A 15,289-nucleotide genomic window follows, 5' to 3' on the forward strand; every position below is an offset into this window, starting at 1 on the left:
TTTATATTTTAATGTCAATCACAGTCACACTTTATTATAAAGTCCAATTCTCTGTATTAACGAACAATTATTCACGAATTTTGCATCAATAAACTCCTAATTTGCTGCTTATTAATACTTAGTAAGTTTATGTATGGGGTTAGGTTAAAGGATTATAAATATATTGATGCAGAATAAGGCATTAATAAAAGGATTTATAAATCATTTATAAACTATTATTAACATAATTAATTTAGTTCTTCTGAATATCTAAATGTGTTTTTAAACAGTAAACAATTTAAACTATTGTAAAATTATATTTATTAATTTTAATAACATTTTAAATAATCTATATTGTATGATTTATTGGAGATTTACAAGAGACAGACGTACTGAGGCACCAGATTACTTCCTCCACCGAAAGTCCACCACAGTGATACAATCTAATGAAACACTCGTACATAAACAGTGGTTATTCTTTTTGATATCCAGCCCAGCTAACAATGACCTGTTGGTCTGCCAGTGCTGTTTTTTTTGCCCGTTATGGCGGCACAAAGTCAGCATCTTGACATGGGCTGCAACCTCCGTCTACATACCATCAGTGAGCTGACCAAAGCTCATTGAATCTTTGTTGGAAACTATTGAAGTGATTGGTGCTCCAAGATGGCGGCTCTGTTGACATCCAGTAACTGGAGCAGCTGAATCTTATGCAGCATCTTATGTGTCTCTGTGGTGGTGGCCATAGCCTGATGATCTCTTTACCTGAATATTGCTCACCATTTCTTCTCATAAATCCCTATAATCAGACACTGCTGGCTGCAGAATAAATGGGTGAGAAATATGCCTGTGAAGAGGATATTTCTACAGTGACTTCTGTGTGATGCTGCATTCATGCTGATATGTGTCAGTATAAATCACAAGGAGAAGAAGTTAACCAGCTCGTCGTAGGTGTGACAATAACGATCTGTCACTGAATGTCAGCAAAACAGAAGAGATCACTGTTGACTTCAGAATGAAGCAGATGGTTCATAATCCACTTACATTTAATGACAGTACTGTGCAGTCAGTGAGAAGCACCAAGTTCCTGGGGGTGCATATCTTGTCATGGACCCCAAATACCACCTCCTTGGTTAACCTCTTAACCTGCGCCCCTATTTTTGAGCATTTTCTGAAAAACGACATACCCAAATAAAAATGTCTGTAGCTCTTGAACCCTGTGGTCTAAATTTATAAATCTGGTATTGTCTGAAACTAGACACTAAACCTTTATTACTCTGGAGTCATAATAACTCAAACTAGTATAGGCAACAGAGTAAAACAAGGTAAAACTTACATGAAATTGACTCATGATATCTTTTTGAATGAAATTCACTAAGGGAAAAAATGATAGTGACTTTTTTGCCAAAGGCCTTAAAATGCCATAAACTAAAGCTGAATTCACTGAACATATTTTGATTCAAATTTGAAGATGATACTCCCAAAAATGTAGGTTCTGTTAAGCTTTTATTTTAAAAAAGTCTAGGGGCGTCCTTTCAAAAAAGCCATTTGGAGACTTGACCAAATAGTGACACCTGGTAACAAAATGACCCCAAATGAGTGCCAAAACTGCATAATGCATATATGGTATATCAGTTCAGAACTGCTCTGCTTCTCGCCAACCATAATAACACAAGAAAAAAAACTATTCCTTGACTCATTTGGTTCATTTTTGGGCAACCAAATTTGGGCATTTTTTTTGAAAGGACGCCTTAACTTTTCCTGATATAAAGCTGAAATAAAACATTTTAGGTGTAAAACTATGCAGAAAGTACATCTTTATGGTATTTTATTTAAAGCAAAGCTTTGGAAAAGTCATTTAGCTTCTTTTATTTCAAGAAAAGTCTATGGAATACTTTCAAAAAGGCTATTTAGAGACTCCATATGACACTGCATACTACATACACTACATATGTATATCAACTCAGAACTCCATCTACCCATGAAAACCACAAACAAAACACAAAAACTATTTTCAGAACAACATTTAAACATTTTAACTAAACTATTTATTTTTGAACAATTCTAATAATGATAAAACCAGATCAGTGATCATTTTAGAGTGAATGAACAACAAAACATGCAAAATACAATTTATTTATTTTACATTTTGTAATTGTACATTTTTTTATCTCTGCTAATTATTATGAATATCAAGTTACTGAAAAACTAAAAAGCAACTATTTACAGTATTTACAGTGTAGGAAGACACTCAAGGCAGTCACTAAAAAGGTTTGTTCTTTGACCAACAATGCACACCAAAGTCACTGAAACACAGGAAAGGGAGAAAAGAGTGTGTAACACAAAACAAATCAAAACTTGCAAAACTGTGTTTACATGTTGTATACACACACATAAATATACATACTCAATGCTCGTACACATAAACATACATATATACCAGACACACACACACACACACACACACACACACACACACACACACACACTAAAAATAAAAATACATATATACTCATGCATACGCACAAACACAAACATACTCAATATACATACACACGCACAAACATGCATAAATAAATCATGTAGCCCCCTCATATTTTCCCTCTCCGTTGTCATTTTTATAATCTAAACACAGCTAACATGAATCAAAAGCTGCAAACACATGATAAACATATATAAACCATTCAAGAGAACAGCGTTGAAACTCACGTGCTAATGCTATCCCTGGCTGCATGCAATCTCTCCGGGTCTTTCTGCTGCTCTTCGCCGCTGCTTCTCATCACGGCCTCCAAAACCCCGATCAAACACCACAAAAACTCGTCTAAAGTCGACGTTCTTTGCTGGAGAGATTCAGATGTAAGCTTTGGAGAAAATCCGCTCGCTGATAGATACCCGTATAGCGCTGCTGCGCCGCTCTGAGTGCGCCTCGGGCGTAAAGACGAGAGCGCACGAACACACAACAACTTTTGCGCTCGCTGAATCTTCTAACTGATTACGAAACGGTGCAAACTGTGAATCACTGTAAACATCCTTGTGATTGGCTAACACTTCCATCCATCAAAAACATTGCTGGCTAGGCATTGGCTTATCTTTACAAACAGCCAAAACTGAGGTGCGGTGATTGGCACCTCGCTAAAAACCAGTTCAGTGACTCCTGCCCTGTTCTGGGTTATAACAGAGCCTGTGATTGAAGGAGAGAGACGAGGGAGGGCTCATTTTGCTCGGAATAGACATTCTATAGGAAACAAAAGCTGGAATACGAATTAGAATCGATATTTCTTTGAAAAAAAATGGACGCTATCGACAACTATAACTCGAATCGCTGTCATGTAAACAAAGGAGGAGGCTCTTTCGTTTTTCCCCTATTTTTTCGTTGTTTTGGATTAAAAAGGGGATGCATCTTGAAGAGTAGACCCTTACCTTTGAAATGTGTGCTGGTGTTTCTTGGGAATAGTCCGAGCAGACCAGAACTATAGGCGATGAAAAGTAAGTACTGCCGTGCACTGTTTGTACATGTTTAAATGACCGGTATCCTTCAGCATTTATGTTAACCCTTTCCTCTCTGGTGTATTGATTTAAAAAACAAGCTCAGAACATCGATATTGAGTGTTTTAGCTTTCAAATGATATATAGTTTATGATAGTTAATTGAATATTTTTCTAAAACAACGGTTATAAAATTCACAGCCGCGCCTAGACGCGCCCTTGGTGCGGGTTAAGAGGTTAAGAGGGCTCAGCAGCGATCCCGCAAATGGACTGTTCATCCTTCTGCCTTCTGACAAACACTATCAAAGTATGCAAGGCAAGACTGCCAGATTCAGAAATAGCATCTTTCCACGAGCTATTAGACTACTCAGTTCACATTGACACACACAGATATAGGTTGCTGGACTGTTGATACATATGTATCGACTGATTTAATAATTTGTGTTATTTTTGCTCTAGGCTGCTACCTGATGGACTGATGATATATATGTACAGACTGGCTGAATCATTTATCTGGTTTTCTTCTATTCTGATATTTATGAGCAGTATTGACCATACGATTAAATTCAATTCAATTAAGCTTTATTAGCATTACTGAGTAAAACAATGTTGCCAAAGCATTAATGTGTATAAATAATAAAAAGAAAGAATCAATAAAGAAAAAAATAAATAAATAAAATCCATCTAAATAAATAAAAAGATAAAGTGAGTCAGTTTAGAGTTAACCATGTTTAACACCTAACACTGTGAATGGCTGACACAAATACAGTGTAATTAGTACAGTGTAATTACTCACAGTGTAATTATGTGCAATACACCCATTTGTGCACTACACTCATTAGTCATTATGTATAGAAATTGTATTGTTCTAGTATATTTTGAGTTTAAAATTGTCTTATATGGTGATGTTATTTGTTTGTTGTGATGTATTGTCACATGTATTTTCCTGTTATCCTTATTTGGTCCTTCCTGTGCCTGTCCTTGTCATGTAAATTCATTCCCTGCTGTGTTTCATTAATTAGTTCATTTGCTCCATATGTATATTATGTTTATTTAATGATTTGTTATTAAGTTTGCATTATCATGCACATTGATCATTGGTCTAGGAGAAACACTTTTTTTTTTTTTTCTGCTGGATGCTTGTTGTAAGGTTTGAATGACAAAGTATTTGAACTTGAACTATAATGAGAACCAGTGAAATACCCACTAAAATTGACTTAGTGATCCTTTAAAAATTACACATTTAAACCGTTGTTATCACACAATGGTTCAAAAATTGTTACTGAACAAATATAATTGTGAGAATGTAAAGTTGATAGTTCTAGATCAGTGTATATGAGTTTGTTAGCAGCTCAAGCTGTTGTAAATCCTGCCCACTTCTTTGCATCATCAGCACATGCTTCAGTGCTCTGAGAGTGTTTATAGTGCTGTGAGTTTAACACTTCATGACTGAGAGCAGAACAGAACACAATCTTCATTATCACACAAGAACAAAAAAAACAACAATGAACAACATCATCATCCTCATCTGGACTCTCACACTGTTTGCTCAAGGTCTGTAGCAAAACTTTAATAATGACCATTAATTCATATTAATTAAATGTGAAATATACATAATTTTTAAATCTTATACTTTGTTCCTTTCTTTCAGAGTGTAGAGGACAGATCACTGTAACTCAGAGTCCATCAATAACAGCAGCTCAAGCAGGACAAGAAGTCAGAATAAACTGTAAAACCAGCAGTAATGTGTATAATGGTAATTATTTAGCCTGGTATTTACAGAAACCTGGAGAAGCTCCTAAACTCCTCATATATTATGTATCTATTAGTTACACTGGAACTCCATCTAGATTCAGTGGCAGTGGATCTAACAGTGATTTCACTCTGACCATCAGTGGAGTCCAGACTGAAGATATAGGAGATTATTACTGTCAGAGTGAACACTGGCCAGGTAGCACTAGGCTGTTCACACAGTGATAAAGAGTCGTACAAAAACCTCCGTCAGTCAGAGTCACAGTGACTGCACTGATACAGCTGAGAGTTACTGCAGCTGCTGATGGCGAAGATGATGGTGAATGTTTAGCAAAGATTAAATAATTAATGTGTTCATTTATTTATTAATAGAGTAAATAGATTTACAGGTAGTTATTCAGTTTTTTCTTTAAATAAAAGTTAGTGCTGGCACAGAGGTTTTTGATGTGTTTTCAGAGTGGTTTCTTTTACCGGAGAACATGGAGAAAAAAAGAAAAAAAAACAAACTAATGAGATTGTGTCTTTGGTAAAATCACAGCTGTGCTGATAACTGCACTCTGCACACTGATCATGTGATATTGTGGCAGGATGAAAGAAAACAGCAAAACACTTTAAAACTTTTAAAGATAACTTCAGCATGGATGTGTTACTCTAATAGAAATTATAGCAAATTCTATTTGTACAAATAGCATTATCATCAGATGCCATTTATTTTAAGTGTATATAGCAAAATAAAAGTATTTAATTAGCACTAAGTATAAATAGTAGGTTTGTCTAACGCAGTACTCAAAGATTTTTTTTTTTAATATTATAAAAAAAGAAAACAAGATAAACAACAAAAATAATACATTGTTGTTATTTTTTTTTATATTTTTTGTGTTTTGTTTTGTTTTGTTTTGTTTTTGCTTTGTTTCTAAATATTTAGACAAACTAATACTGATGTAAGAGCCCCTTTTTGGATTTTTCTCTGCATTTAATGGTTTTCAAGCTGATATCTTGGTGTCAAAACTTGTAAAACTGGGTGTAAATGCCTGATCTGATTCAGATGTGCTAAATTAGTTTTAAATCGTTAAAGTGAAGCAAATCTTGTCATTGGTGGTCAAAACAAATGAACGAAAATTGGAGCACCCCAGGCCTGTGTCAGTTCTGCCGTACTTTTTACCTTGTAGACAGATGACTGTCATACAGACAGAACTAATCAATATATCTTATAGTATGATGATGATATTGTGTTAATATCTGTGTTATGTGACTGTAGGAGCATGTAGGTGTCTAAAAGTAATGACAGATAATATGTTCTCATGGAAAGAACATAATGAGAGCATGTGTAACACAACAAGGCAGAGACTTAACTTTCTTTTCCATCTTAGGTGCAAGAAAAAAATATTATCCTTTATATCTATGACCATGAGTGCTTTACAGTACTGTAATTCCATTTGGTACATAAATAATAACAAATTGTTCAAAAGACAACAGAGCCTATTGAAAAGTTACATGAATTACATTATCATAAGAACCCCTTAAAGCTGACCAGTAATATTCATAATGAATTTGTTCTTTTACTATTTAATCAGTGATACAAGGGCCCAAGATTCCATTGAGTGAGACTAAAACATTATTTTTTGCATCAAGATGACCTAGAATTCAGTTATATATCATATATCATATCTCATAATATTTATTGAAATCATACATGGATGCTGCCTTATTCTGAGCTCACTCATTAGTGTCCCTAAAGCCGACATATACATCTACCCCAAACCATATCTCCTTTAAGTAAAGATGTTCACTTTTCATTTTTATGTAAAGTAAACACTTCTCTGAGCTGAAAGGTGGATTTGAACTTGGGTCAGTCTCGTCAAAAACTTTATCCACTGTCTTTACTCTCAGAATTCATTACCTACTCTATAGTCACAAATCGTATTGCAGCATGGTATATACACAATCTAATTTTTTTTTAGTGAAGATACATTAGCATGCATTTAAATCACATCACCATAGTCCAGCACAGAAAGAAAACAACTTTGAATAATTCTCTTTTTTGCTTCAAAAGGAAGACATTTCTTTAAAAGAAAAAGAAACCCCAATTTGGGTCTGAGGTTTTTTGAAAGATTTTCAATATTAATATTAACACCCAACCTTTCATCAAGACATATGCCCAGGTATTTATAGGTATTTTTAAATTGTTGGTAACAAGTTTGTTACGAGAGCGAGTATATTTAGTTTTTTTTATTTTTATTAATAATTTTAAATTAAAAAAAAAATGAAGATTGCAATACCTGGAAGCTCTATGGCTTTTTTCATGGACTGTGCAGCTGTATAAATAATTGTATCAGTGTATAAATGCAGTTTAGCTGTAGTTATCTCATGACCTAAATCATTTATATAGATTGAAAATAAAACTGGTGCTAAAATTGATCCCTGAGGAACACTTTTCTTAATTTCTAGTTTTTTTGAAGTGAAATTTTCGACTGAGACACACTACGTTCTTTCAGATAAATAATTTTTAAACCAATTTATACTCATTTTACTAAAACCTAAGCAGCGGAGTCTGTTTAATAGAATTTTGTGATCTACAGAATCAAAAGCTTTAGAGAGAGATCAACAAATAATTTTATTATCCAAAGAATAATAATATCATTTGTGATGAGTGTTGCCGCTGTTACAGTACTATGGGCTGACCTAAAATCTGATTGAAACTCATTTAAAATATTATTTTCTGTTAAAAACTGTTTAATCTGATCATTTATAAGAGACTCAAAAACTTTTGCCATTAACTGATAACCTTCAAATAGGACAATAGTTTGTAGCAAATTAGCTCAAAAAAGGGAATATTTATAATTATAACTGGTTACAATTAATAATGAATATTTAGATTAGATTTTAGAATTAACTGTAGCAGAATTTATATTACAATTATTCGATCTGTCCGTCCACCGAGCAGACAAAATAACCACTAATCAATTCTAGAAAAGGTTATTCTCCTGGCCAAGGAAGATTAACTGTTCTACTTATGCAGTACTAGCAGTAGTTTAGCATGTAGCAAGATAACAAACATTCAGTGACTTTGAATTGTGAGCAACACACAGAGACAAATCAACTGTGAATATAAGAGATTTAATAAGTGAACCTATAGCTAGCATATAACTAAATCAAGCAAAACACATATGTAGATATACAGAATGAAGGCAAGTAACAAAAAGAAAAGAGAGAGAAGAGCAAAGGAATGGCAGTATTTCACATCAATTAACCACAACCTAATGAGAATCATCAAAGAATCAAAAATCACCTTAAAAGGGGCTCAGACTTAAACACGCATCTTAGTAGTTCTAAACAGTTACTTGCATTAGCTTCATTGCTGAACAAGAGTCCTGATGTGGTAGAAAATGGAGGTTCTTGATGAGTTCTTATTAGAAGGAAGCTGGAGATTTTCCTCTGGTTCTTCTGAAGATAGAAAAGCCCTCAGCGGTTCAACAAAGTTATTTTGAAGAGATAAACTGCCGGTAATTAAAACTCAGGAGAGTTTTGAGGAGTCTTGGAGAGTGTTCGTCTCGAAAAGCAAGGGTTTCTGAGCACAGATTATCCAGAGATAATGGCTTTTAACAGTTTCTATTCACACCCACCTTTTGGGTGGAATGCCCAATCAGAGGCATGAATTTTGAGCGGGAGAAATTTCCTTTGTCTCCAGTTTAATGGCCCATTGGCATGTTTATTGCTAGTCTAGAGAATTTGTTTCAGTTTTAAAACCCAAACTATGGTACAAATAGTATGATGCCTATTAGGATCACAGTGTACATAATTGTTTGAGGAAAAAAAAGCAGATCATTTTGTTACTAAGAACGCAACATGTAGGAGATCTTAAAGCAGAGATACACTTATATACCTGAATATAAGCACTGAGAGTCTAACTAATACAAATAAAGAATTGTAACTAGGCTACTACAATACTGAAACATACAAACAATACATGCGTATACCAGATACATTTGTAACTGATTAATTATAGTCTAAATGAATAAATGTGTTTGTGTGTGTGTGTGTTGTGAGAATGTGAACTGGCTGGTCAGCCAGGGCCATTTGGTGTCTGGCATCGAGGGCTATCTAGTTATCTCGGAATGTGTTTGAAGTTGGATGGGGAGACCCAAGAGTTGGTCTGCTCAGTATCCTCCAGATAATGGGGGGGTAAACATTGCCATTAAGCACTCATATAAATGTATAGCGTGGAGCCAGATTCTGTAATTTATATGCAAATGTCAAAAGGCTAAAGGAATCGTAAACCCAAACGATCGTACATGATCCTAAGCAGATGCTTCAAGTTATCTAATTCATAGGGGTCACCCCCTTTTAACAAGGGAAGAACCATGGCTGATTTCCATGCATAAGGGATTACATTTGAATTTAAACTTAAATTTTGGGTGAATTTGGGTTTACATTTGAGTTTTGATTTGTTCTGCTATACGATCTGCTGCAATTTTTTTTAAAAAAATATGGTTCTATATTATCAGGCCCTGTTGCCTTTTTACAATCTAAATTTAGTAGGGCTTTATGAACTTGTGCTACTAAAACAGGATTAAATGTAAAAAGCTGAGTGGAGTGGTATGTTTCAGCTTCAACATTCCCTTTTCTTATACCGTTTGTTAAATGACTAGGGTCAGGGGCTGAACCCGCAGCAATGAAATAATTATTAAAAACCTCAACAATATTTTCTTTCCCTTTTTATAATTTTCTCCTCTACTTTTAAAGAATCAGGTAAATTCATAGAGGGTTTTAGACCAGAAACTGATTTGAAACAACTTTCAAAATGTAGAGGAATCTTTCAAATTTTCATTCATCGCATTTAAATAATAATCACATTTAGATTTTTTTACCAGTTTGATGGATGTCGCATAAGGAGACAGCTTTCCATTTCCATAGGCCCACAGACATCGCAGTCCTTTTGGCCTACCTCTCAAAATGAACAGCCCCCGGCGAATAAGGTGAATCTCGAGAACCCAGGTCCTCATGGCAGTATCTCCATCAACCAACTCAGAAGTCACGGTGTTCGGAATGGTCTAAAAACACATGGCGCATATCCAGCTCTCCCTTCGGAGCTTGAAAACATGCAGTCCATTAAAATCCACAGTAGCAGGCAAATGAGCAGGCAAACGGTCACTCTGGATTTTTTGCTGTGTATGGAATACGTCTTCATTTTAACAATAGTCTTATGCATCATAAAACAGCATTGATATGCACTAATGCTGTAAATTGCATAATTGTGGGTGGTAGTCCAGCAGGAGAGGCATACACCCTTTGGAAAAACTTAGAATGACAGTCCAATCTGAATGAAAATGCTCCATATAAGCACCTCAGACGGAATAAAATTACCCAAACCGAAATGGTAATCGGTTTGAGAGGGTGGGATAACCTTCTATAAACAGAACAAAATTAAAATCCTGCCATGTAAACGTGTTAAACCGATTACTTTGTATCTGTGTAATCACATCAAAAAGTCATGGTCATCAGAATGGGAATGTGATGTCGGCAACGCTGTACATTCTGTGATTTGTAGACACCGACACTACAGTAGAGACTGGGTAATAGTGGACGTAGAAGTTAAAATTTCAATTATACAATTAACACACATTAGAAAGGAGAACACTTGCTGTGTTATGAACGGTCATATCTGCACTCATGACCGGAGCAGAAAGCTGATGTAATAAATGAAGCAACATTTACTGCTTTTCAGCTTGGAAACAACACAATGATAGTGAAAAGCTCAATGAAAATACAACTTGACCAAAATTTGCCTTTGTCATTTGTATTATTACAGATTCATAATAAAACCCATTTGGAAATGCTGTGTGATAGCTCGTTGCAGCACTCTCTGTGTTCATAAACGCTCCTTTGATTCATTGTTCAGCAACACTTTGTGAGAAATTTTGTATTTTTCCATTTAAGTACAGTAAAACTTTTTTTGTATCAGAATACAATTCATTTCAGAGCTGCATTACAGAGGGTGTTAGACTACAGTTATTTCCCTTAATGCTTTAACATTAAGAAATTAGGACGATATGATGATATAATTATCAACTGTTGAGAGCTATATCGGTTCTATATGTTGTACGATAGAAAACGGCCATAGTGTGTATGTGATCACGTTCTGGCCACATGACTGAGCGCACGATTGAACACTAGGGGTTCAAATATTAGTCTGTTTATTCCAAGCAAGTGCAAGCAGTTATAAAAAAATATTAGTGCAAATGCGTTTTTTTTTTTTTTTTCCTCTGGTGATTTTGTATCTGGTGGTTTTTGTGGTGCACTTCGCATGTCCCAAAATCGAAAGCACGGGCACATGTAAGTCATGCTGCTGCAAATATGCTTAACATTTCGCTCCTGCAACCGATGCAAAACGATGTTAACCAAGCAATATACACAGCGATATGGATTAAAAGAGCATTCACTTATCTTAGATGTGAATTTCAGATGTTCTGAAACACGCTGCAACAGTTTGATTTGTAAGCAGTGATGCCAGTTAATTGCAAGCAGCTGAAGAATAGGAATTTAAATAGGCCGCATGTGATAGGTGTCAACACTGGATTGGTACACAGATGTGAATTTCAGATGTTCTGTGATGAGAGCTTGACTAACGTGGCCTGCCTGAACTAACATGATGCTGAATTTTCAACAAAGAGGATATAGTTTGTCAGTATTAAAAGAAGCTCATGGTAAAGCCCAGTCACTGAAGAGGGATGAATTGTTGAACAAAAAACTGAAACTGAATGCAGGGTCCTAATAACAAGTTACATTTTGTCACAAGATATTGTAAAGAAGTGAGACAAATAAACAGATTATTTAAAGAAACGTATATTTTACAAGTTGATGAGACTCTAAGGGAATTTTTTAAAGAAACCCCTAGTTCTACTTTTAAACGTGCCCCCCACAATAAGAAAAAAATGTTTAGGAGTTTTCTGCTTCCAGCATCAAGACAGGAAACATGGCTAAGATGACCAAAAGGGAACTTTAGCTGTGGTCATGGATCGCCCCGGGCCTGGGGCCCGGTAACTTTTGAGGTCCTGGTAGAAATTATGACATAGATCTACAATAGTATAGGTTTCATTGGGGGTTCATCTCCCGAACGACACACAAGATCACACAAAAACTAAAATTTCAAAGCAGAAGCCACAGACATACCCAAACAACATCTTAGTGCGATGCATGATGCCACCTCCGTCTATTAACATTTGAAGCAACTCACATCAGAATATTTAACTGCTGAGCCAAGAGAGCGCGAAATAGTGAGAAGCAAAAGCTAAAGCATCTAAGAAAGGAAGAGTGGGTGGTGGGTTAGGGACTGAGAGGAAGGTGGGAGGAAAGTGGCGGCCGTGGGAGGGGGAAGGGAAGGGCGGGGGGGGGGGGGGTGGGGAGGCTCATGGGTGTGTAAGTCTTTCTTTCTGAGAACGCTTCACAAACAGTCTACATTTATGCGTAGATACAGAAGCGCACATTACATAGCATACTAAAGAGCTCAGGATAGAGTATGCAGTTGAGTAGGCTGCGAGGTTTGGAATGATCCTATCTTCTAGACCATCAAAAGGAGAAACTGACCTTTGGGAGCGTAAGGGGGTACGCGGCAAAAGATAGAATTGGGAGATTTCATCTCTACTCAGATCGTTAGGCTCCGAGCAAGAGTGAGTTTAAAAACGTGGTTTAAAAAGGGTCCGAAAGAAATTAGAGATAAAAAAGAAACTAGGAGAGAGAAGGTATGTGTTGGGGGGGGTGGGTCATCGCTCTAACAACAGAGTTCTGGTGGGGGGGGGAGAGAGGAAAAGAGAGGGCATGTGGGTGCGCCAAAATAAGATCAGACGAATCTCATTAACTTCTTAAACTGGTTTTTTGTACGTAATCGTCGTGAATGAATAAATATCCATTCGAGAGTTGAAAGAACTGAGGTTGCTCGTCAGGGTGTGGGCTGTGTTCGGTCGTTGGGAGTCTAGATCCGACTATAACTTTTAGCTAATCTTGCCGTAGGTAGTTAATGTTGCAACGCATAAATGATAATGTGTTTTGGGAAGCGGTGTGGAGGGGTCAAAAATAAAGCCACACATGTGAGTGAGGGTGCGTGGCCGGGGAGGTGCTGGGGTCTCTGGGAGCGAGCGGAGAGGGTGGGTGGGGCGCTGGATATCGGGAGGTCGGGGTGGTGTTCTCGGAGGTGTGGTGGGCTGGGGGTGAGGGCCAAGGATGGGGGGGTCGCGGTGAGCGGGAGTGAAGCGGGGGGTCGAGAGGCAGAAGAGTGGTGTGGTGGAAGCGAGCACGACGTGGTGAAGGTGAACCAAGGCATACCCTATGTGGGAGCTTAGGTCATAATCGACAGACCTCAAAAGTTACCCGCCCAGCCCGGGCGATCCAGGACCCAGCGAAAAGTGTCCCGTTTGGTCATCCTTAAGCCATGTTTCCTGCTTGATGCTGGAAGAAAACCCTAAACATTTTTCTTTATTGTTGGGCACGTGTAAAAGAGAACAGGGGAGGCTGTAAAAAATTCCCTATAGTCTCATACTTGTAAAATAACGTTTCTTTAAATAATCTGTGTAATTTGTCTCACTTCTTGACAATATCTTGACAAAATGTAACTTGTATTAGGACCCGGCATTCCGTTTCAGTGTTGTTGTTCAACAATTTCATCCCTCTTATGCTGGCTTACATGACGTCTTTTAATACTGACAAACTATAATCCTCTTTGTAGAACTTCAGCATCGGTTAGTTCAGGCAGGCCCACGTTAGTCAAGCTTCGCATTCAGCCGACAGTCACTGTTTTCCTGACGGTACGGCATCCAGTGTTGACACCTATCCCGGCGGCCTATTTAATTCCCATTCTTTCATCTGGCTTGCAATTAATTGGCAGTCACTGCTTTACAAATCATGACTGTTTGCGGCGTGTTTTGTCAGACATCTGAAATCCCACTAAATAAGTGAATGCTCTTTTATCCTATCGCTGTGTATAAGTGTCCTGGTTAACATCGTTTTTGCATCGGTGGTGAGGAGCGAAATGTTAAGCATATTTGCAGGCAGCTATTTACATGTGCCCGTGCTTTCGATTTGGGACATGCTAGTGGCCTACATACATCAAATACAAATGCCAGAGGAAAAAAAAAAAAAACGCATTTGCACTATCTTTTTTATAACTGCTGCCGTGCTTGATATAACAGACTAATATTTGAACCCCTATGTTCAATCGTGCCTCAGTCATGTGGCCGGCAGAAGGCATGACACAGTACACACTACGGCCATCTTCTATCGTACACAGCACAGAACCATATAGCTCTCCATTTATAATTATATCATCATATCGTCGAATTTTCTAATGTTAAGCTATTAAGGGAATAACTGTAGCCTATACCCTCTGTAATGCGCTCTGAAATGAGGTTTTGTATTCTGAATACAAACAAAGTTTTACTGTACGTACAATGAAAAATCAAACTCTTCTCACAAAGTGTTGCTGAACATGAATCAAAGGAGCTGTGCTTTATGACACAGAGAGTGCTGCAACGAGCTATCACATAGCATTTCCAAATGGTTTTTATTATGAAATCTGTATAATTAATACACATACAAGGCAAATTTTGTCAAGTTGTATTTTTCATTGAGCTTTTCACTATTATTGTGTTGTTTCTGAGCTGAAAAGCAGTAACTTTTGTTCATTTTTACATCACTTCTGCTCCGTTCCATGAGTGCAGATTTACAGTTCATAACACAGCATTTTCTCCATTCTAATGTTGGGTTAATTGTAGAATTGAAATTTTGGAACTTCTACGTCCACTATTACCCAGTCCTCTCGTAGTGTCGGTGTCTACAACATCACAGAATGTACAGCGTTTGCTAACATCACATTCCATTCTGATACCATGAGCTTTTTGATGTGATACACAGAAACAAAGTAATCGTGTTTACATGTTATCTGCAGGTTTTTAATTGGTTCTGTTTATAGAAGGTTATCCCCCCCCTCAAACCGATTACCATTTTGGTTTGGGTAATTTTTAATTCCGTCTGATGGCTTGTATGGAGCATTTTCATTTAGATGACTGTCATTCTAATTTTTCCAA

At 36.8% G+C, this 15,289-nt stretch overlaps 1 gene segment (V, D, J or C); it reads left to right on the plus strand.

The window, feature by feature from the left end:
* The first annotated feature begins 482 nt into the window (after positions 1–482).
* Positions 483–15,289, plus strand: part of LOC122135692 — a 67,967-nt gene continuing 53,160 nt past the window's right edge. The window contains 2 exon segments of the V gene segment in view: positions 483–535; positions 5,117–5,417. Coding sequence covers positions 483–535; positions 5,117–5,417 — 354 coding nt within the window.

The sequence above is a fragment of the Cyprinus carpio genome, chromosome A25, assembly GCF_018340385.1.
Source record: "Cyprinus carpio isolate SPL01 chromosome A25, ASM1834038v1, whole genome shotgun sequence".
Taxonomy (NCBI): Eukaryota; Metazoa; Chordata; class Actinopteri; order Cypriniformes; family Cyprinidae; genus Cyprinus; species Cyprinus carpio.